This window comes from Zonotrichia albicollis, chromosome 34 (assembly GCF_047830755.1).
Source record: "Zonotrichia albicollis isolate bZonAlb1 chromosome 34, bZonAlb1.hap1, whole genome shotgun sequence".
Lineage (NCBI taxonomy): Eukaryota > Metazoa > Chordata > Aves > Passeriformes > Passerellidae > Zonotrichia > Zonotrichia albicollis.
This window is the reverse complement of record NC_133852.1, coordinates 77,501-84,346: the sequence shown is the minus strand read 5'-3', so window position 1 is coordinate 84,346 and position 6,846 is coordinate 77,501. Positions and strand designations below refer to the sequence as shown.

Here is a 6,846-nt window from a genome sequence, read left to right as displayed (position 1 = left end):
AATCCTGAAAATTACCCCAAAAAACTTTAAATATTGCCCCAAAAATCCTAAAAGATACCCCCTAAAAAATACCTCAAAAAATCCTGAAAATTACCTCAAAAAAATCCCCCCAAAAAATCCTAAAAAATACCTCAAAAAACTTTCAATATTGCCCCAAAAAAATCCCCCCAAAAATCTCCCAAGGAATCATAAAAAAATCCAAAAAAAATCCTTAAAAAGCCCCCAAAAATCTTAATAAAACCTCAAAAAAATCCTAAAAATTACCCTTAAAAACCCCAAAAAATCCTTTAAAAATTCTCCAAAAATTACAAAAAAAATTCAATTAAAACCCCCCAAAAATTAAAAACAAACCCTTTAAAAACCCCCCAAAAAAAGGGGATTTTGGGCCTTTCTGGGGGGGTTTTAAAGGGAAGGGACCCCCTCAGTTTTGGGGACCCCTCCCCAGAATTTTGGGGTTTTTGTCCCCCCCAGGTGAACCCCAACAGCATCGCAGCCAAGGACGGCGGATCCGGGAGGGAGACCGGATCGTGCAGGTGGGATTTTGGGATTTGGGATTTTTTGAGATTTTTTGGGATTTGGGGGGATTTTGGGATTTGGGGGGATTTTTGGGGGAATTTTGAGATTTTTTGGGGGGGAATTTTGGGATTTTTTTTGCGAGATTTTGGGGATTTCAGTGTGAATTTTGGGGGATTTTCTGGGGGAGAATTTTGGATTTTTGGGGGGGATTTTTGGGGGGAAGTTTGGGATTTTTGGGGGGATTTTTTGGGGAATTTTGGGGGATTTTAGGGGGGATTTTTGGGGATTTCTTGGGAAAATTTTGGGGAGTTTTGGGGGATTTTTGGGGGGAATTTTGGGATTTTTGGGAGGTTTTAGGGATTTTTGGGGGGAATTTTGGGATTTTTGGGGGATTCTTGGGGGAATTTTGGGATTTTTTTGCGAGATTTTGGGGATTTCAGTGTGAATTTTGGGGGATTTTCTGGGGGAATTTTGGGATTTTTGGGGGGATTTTTTGGGGAATTTGCGGGATTTTGGGGGGATTTTTGGGGGGAATTTGGGGCATTTTGGGGGAAATTTGGGGGATTTTATTTGTGAATTTAAGGGGAGATTTTGGGATTTTGGGGGAGAATTTGGGGGAGAATTTGGTGGATTTTGAGGATATTTTAGGGGGGTTTTGAGGTTTTTTGGGGAATTTTTTGGGGGATTTTGGAAGGAATTTTGGGATTTTTGGGGGATTCTGGGGATTTTTGGGGGGATTTGTGGGATTTTTTGGGGGATTTTGGGGGGGATTTTGGATTTTTGGGGGAAATTTGGGGGATTTCAGTGTGAATTTTGGGGGGGGATTTTGAGGATATTTTAGGCGGATTTTTGGGGGGGAATTTTGGGTTTTTTTGGGGGGAATTTGGGGCCATTTTGGGGGAAATTTGAGGGATTTCAGTGTGAATTTTCAGGGGGAACTTGAGGGGATTTTGGAAGAGTTGGGGGGATTTTTGGGGAGAATTTGGGGGATTTTTGGGATTTCTGGGGGATTTTGGGGAGGAATTTTGGGATTTTTGGGGGGATTTTGGGATTTTTGGGAATTTTGGGGGGATTTTTGGGGGGGATTTTGGGATTTTTTGGGGCAATTTTTGGGGATTTCAGTGTGAATTTAGGGCCAATTTTGGGGGATTTTAGGGGGTTTGGGGGGATTTTGGGGGGGTTTTGGATTTGGGGGCAATTTGGGGCATTTTGATGGGCAACCCCCCCTCCAACCCCCTCCAAATCCCCTTTCCCCCACTCCCTCTATTTGAGGAGGGGTCTCCCCCATTGCCCCCTCCCCAATTGCAGATCAACGGGGTGGAGATCCAGGACGGGAGGAGGCCGTGGCCTTCCTGACCCGCGAGCAGCAAACCAACATCTCCCTGCTGCTGGCCCGGCCCGAGAGCCAGGTGGGGCTGGGGGCGCCCCCAAAGTGGGGAGGGGGTCCCGTGGGGGGGCTGGGGAGGGGTCCCAGGGGGGGTTTGGGGGGTCCTGAGGGATTTTGGGGGGGGTCTGGGGGGGTTTGGGAGCAGCAAAGATGAAGGAAAAGGAGGCAAAATTCATTGATTTGAGGAGGGGGCGGGGCCTGTGGGAATTGGGGGCGGGGCCTGTGGGAATTGGGGGCGAGGCCTGTGAGGAATTGGGGCGGGGCCCGTGGGAATTGGGGGGCGGGGCCGTGGGAATTGGGGGCGGGGCCTGTGTGAATTGGGGCGGGGCCTGTGGGAATTGGGGGCGGGGCCCGTGGGAATTGGGGGCGTGCCCTGTGTGAATTGGGGGCGGGGCCTGTGAGAATTGGAGGCGGGGGCTGTGGGAAATGAGGCGGGGCCTGTGGGAATTGGGGGCGGGGTCTGAGGGAATTGAGGGCGGGGCCTGTGGGAATTGGGGGCGGGGCCTCTGACAGCCCCGCCCCCAGCGCTGGAAGGACAGCGACCGCGAGGATTTCCTGGATGAGTTCGGATCGGACGAGGACGGGGAGATCAGGGGGGCCTGGACCCCCCCCGGGCAGGTGAGAATGGGAAAAATGGGGGAAAATGGGGGGGAAAATGGGGGAAAATTGGGGAAAAAATTGGGGACAAATGGGGAAAAAAATGGGGGAAAATGGGGAAGAAACCGGGGAAAAATGGGGGAAAAATGAGGGAAAAATGGGGGAATGGGGGGGGGGGAAACATGGGGAGAAATGGGGAAAAATTGGGGGGAAAAATGGGGAAAAATGGGGAAAATTGGGAATTAGGGGGTAAAAAATTGGGGGTTGAAATGGGGAAAAAATTGGGGGAAAATGGGAATAAATGGGAAAAATGGGGAAAAATGGAGGAAAAAATGGGGAAGAAATGGGAAAAATGAGGGGAAAAATGGGGGGAAATGGGAATTAGGTGGGGAAAATGGAAACTGGGAAGGGGAAAAAAGAAAAAATGGGGATAGCAGCTAAAAATTGGGGAGAAAAATGGGAATGGGGGGGGGTTCCAATGGGTCTGGGGGATTCCAGGGCAGAGGGGAAAAAGGGCTGGGAGAGGGAATTGGGGAGGGGTCCTGAGGTGGCAATAAGAGTTTGGGGGGGTTAAATGGGGGCTATAAAGGGGGTCCTGGGGGGGGGGGTCCCTTCTCATTTTGGGGTCCCGCAGCCCCCCAGCCCCGTTGGGGAATTTGGGGAGGGGTCTTGGGGGGTGCTGAGGTGGCAATAAGAGTTTGGGGGGGTTAAAATGGGGGCTATAAAGGGGGGTCCTGGGGGGGGGTCCCTGCTTATTTTGGGGGGGACTTAAAGGGGGCGTTACAAAGGGGGTCCTGGGTGGGGGTCCCCGCTGATTTTGGGGTCCCCCTCCCCACCCACAGCCCCGCCACCCCCATTGGGGAATTGGGGAGGGGTCCTGAGGTGGCAATAAGAGTTTGGGGGGGTTAAAATGGGGGCTATAAAGGGGGGTCCTGGGGGGGGGGTCCCTGCTTATTTTGGGGTCCCGCAGCCCCCCAGCCCCGCTGGCGAATTTGGGGAGGGGTCTTGGGGGGTGCTGAGGTGGCAATAAGAGTGTGGGGGGGGTCAAAATGGGATCTGTAAAGGGGGTCCTAGGTGGGGGTCCCCGCTGATTTCGGGGTCCCGCAGCCCCCCAGCCCCGCTGGCGAATTTGGGGAGGGGTCTTGGGGGTCCTGAGGTGGCAATAAGAGTTTGGGGGGGTTAAAATGGGGTCTATAAAGGGAGTCTTGGGGGGGGTCCCTGCTCATTTCGGGGTCCCCCTCCCCACCCACAGCCCCCCCACCCCCGTTGGGGAATTGTGGAGGGGTCCTGAGGTGGCAATGAGAGTTTGGGGGGGTTAAATGGGGTCTATAAAGGGGGTCCTGGGGGTGGGGGTCTCTGCTCATTTCGGGGTCCCCTCCTTGTGACGCCCCCTCCCCACCTGCAGCCCCCCAGCCCCGTTGGGGAATTGGGGAGGGGTCCTGAGGTGGCAATAAGAGTTTGGGGGGGTTTAAAATGGGGTCTACAAGGGGGTTTCGGGGGGGATCCCCGCTGATTTCGGGGTCCCGCAGCCCCCCAGCCCCGCCACCCCCGTGGGCCGCGGCGCGGAGCCCGACAGCGGCGTGGGGCGCACGGACGAATCCACGCGCAACGAGGAGAGCTCGGAGCACGATCTGCTGTGCGAGGAGGCCGGAGAGGGACCCCCGGCACCGGCCCGGCCTCCCCCTCCCCGCCGCGAACCCCAAAACTTCCAAAATTCACCGCAAAACCTCCAAAATTCACCGCAAAACCTCCCGAAAAATTCCCCGCCAAATTCACCTCACAACGCGGCGCGGCTCCACGCAAAACCCGGCGCTGGATTGGCGGCGGCGCGGAGCGGATCCGGCTCCGGCTCCGGCTGCGGGTCGGCGGGAAGAGCTGGAAGTGGAGCGAGCGGGCGGCGCGGAATGGCGGGGTTAGAAGCGGGGTTGGGAGCGCGGTTAGAACCGGGATTGGGGCCCGGTTTAGGGCCCGGTTTGGGGCCTGGTTTAGGGCCCGGTCCGCCGTCGCTGGCCGCGCTGAGCCCCGCCGAGCTGCGGCGGTACCGAGCGCTGCGCGGGCGCTGCGCGGGCCCCGCGGGCCGGGCGGAGCTGGCGCGGTTGGAGGAGGAGCTGCGGCACCTGGAGTTCAAATGCCGGCACCTCCTGAGGGCGCAGCAGCTGGAGCGGCTCCGCGAGCGAGGCCGCCGAGCCTGGCGAGACCCCGAGGGTCCCCTGGCCGATATCGCCGAGGCTCCGGAACGCGACAGCACCAGCGCTTACAACACCGGGGAAAGCTCCCGCAGCTCCCCGCTGCTGCTGCGGGCCGGGCTCGGAGCTCCTCCAGCTCCACCGCCCTCCGGAGCGGCTCCGAGCTCCGCCAAAGGGCCCCGCGGGAAGCGGCCCGGCCGGGACCGGCTGCTCAAAGCTCGGGCTATCAAAATCCTGGAGGAGCGCGGCGGCTCCACCGATGACGACGCTCGGAGCGAGCTGAAAACCGGGCGCTACTGGAGCCGCGAGCAGCGCAAGCAGCACCTGGCGAGGGCCCGGGAACAGCGGAGGCGTCGGGAGCTGCTGCTCCAAGGGCGGCCCGAGCCCCCGGCGGGGGCCGTGGGAGGGGTCCCGGAGGTGCCGCCCCCTCCCCAAAGCCAGCACGGGCCGGGGTCGCGGCGGGGGCTGCGCAAACGGAGCCGGCGCATCCTGGATAACTGGGTGACCATCCAGGAGATGATGCTGGCGCAGCACGGGGGGCGCCTGGAGCACCCGCTGCTCTCGGTGACCACCGTGTGACGCCCCCGGGCATCGGGGACAAAAGTTCCTCAAATCCCCCCAAAATTCCTTAAATGCCCCCAAAATTTCTGCTTTTTGCATCAAGGACAAAGCCCCTCCTCACAACCCAGCGCTGTCCCCTCTCTTGGGGGTCTCTGTCTCCTCTCTTGGGGGTCTCTGTCTCCTTTTGTGGGGGTGGGGGTCTCTGTCCTCTCTCTGTCCCTTCCCAGGGGTCTCTGTTCCCTTTTGGGGGGGGTCTCTGTCCCCTCTCTTGGGGGTCTTTGTCTCCTTTTGGGGTCTCTCTCCCCTCTCGGGGGTCTCTGTCCTCTTTTTGGGGAGGGGTCTCTGTTCCCTCTCTTGCTCTCTGTCCCGTTTTTGTCCCCTCTCCCGGGGGTCTCTGTCCCCTTTGGGGGTCTCTGTCCTCTCTCTGTCCCTTTTAAGGTCTCTGTCCCTTTTTGGGGAGGGGTCTCTGTGTCCCCTTTTAGGGTCTCTGTTCCCTCTCTTGCTCTCTGTCCCCTGTTTTTGTCCCCCCTCTCGGGGGTCTCTGTCCCTTTTTGAGGGGGGTTTCTGTGTCCCCTTTTGGGGTCTCTCTCCCCTCTCTTGATCTCTGTCCCCTCTCTTGGGGGTCTCTGCCCCTTTTTGGGGAGGGGTCCCTGTCCCTTTTTGGGGAGGGGGTCTCTATCCCCTTTTGGGGGGGGGAGGTGTCTCTGTTCCCTCTCTTGCTCTCTGTCCCGTTTTTGTTCCCTCTCTCGGGGGTCTCTGTCCCCTTTTGGGGTCTCTGTCCCTTTTTGGGGAGGGGTCTCTGTGTCCTCTTGGGGGTCTCTGTCCTCTCTCTGTCCCTTTTTGGGGAGGGGTCTCTGTCCCCTTTTGGGGAGGGGTCTCTGTTCCCTCTCTTGCTCTTTTTCCCCTCTCTCGAGGGTCTCTCTCTCCCCTCTCGGGGGTCTCTGTCCTCTTTTTGGGGAGGGGGTCTCTGTCCTCTCTCTGTCCCTTCCCAGGGGTCTCTGTCCCCTTTTGGGGGGGGTCTCTGTCCCCTCTCCCGGGGGTCTCTGTCCCTTTTTGAGGGGGGTTTCTGTGTCCCCTTTTGGGGTCTCTGTCCCTTTTCGGGGGTCTCTGTCCCCTTTTGGGGGGGGGGGTTCTGTTCCCTCTCTTGCTCTGTCCCGTTTTTGTCCCCCCTCTCGGGGGTCTCTGTCCTCTTTTTGGGGAGGGGGTCTCTGTCCCCTCTCCCGAGGGGTCTCTGTCCCTTTTTGGGGGGGGTCTCTGTTCCCTCTCTTGCTCTCTGTCCCGTTTTTGTCCCCCCTCTCCCGGGGGTCTCTGTCCCCTTTTGGGGTCTCTCTCCCCTCTCGGGGGTCTCTGTCCCCTCTGGGGGTGTCTCTGTGTCCCCCTTTGTCCCCAAGCACAAATTGAGGAGGGGTCTCTGCCCCTCCCCCCCCCCCCTCCCCCTTATCCCCTCCCCCATTGTCGTGTCTGTGGCCGTGCTCACTTTTGGGATTTTTTGGGGTTTTTTCAGGGTTTTTTTACGATTTTTTTGTCATTTTTTCCTCCTCTTCCTCCTTCACCTCAGGGCTGGGAGGGTCCGAACCAGCCCTGGACCCCCAACCCAAA

General features: G+C 57.9%; 1 protein-coding gene across 1 annotated transcript; it reads left to right on the top strand.

The window, feature by feature from the left end:
- Window positions 1-315: 315 nt before the first annotated feature.
- On the top strand, window positions 316-5,417 carry PDZD4 (PDZ domain containing 4; the record flags this gene model as incomplete). The annotated part of the gene is given in 6 exon segments (XM_074531106.1): window positions 316-502; window positions 505-533; window positions 1,825-1,843; window positions 1,846-1,925; window positions 2,429-2,521; window positions 4,030-5,417. Coding segments are annotated over 6 exon segments (1,644 nt in total), but the record flags the coding sequence as incomplete, so codon positions are not given.
- Window positions 5,418-6,846: the final 1,429 nt, after the last annotated feature.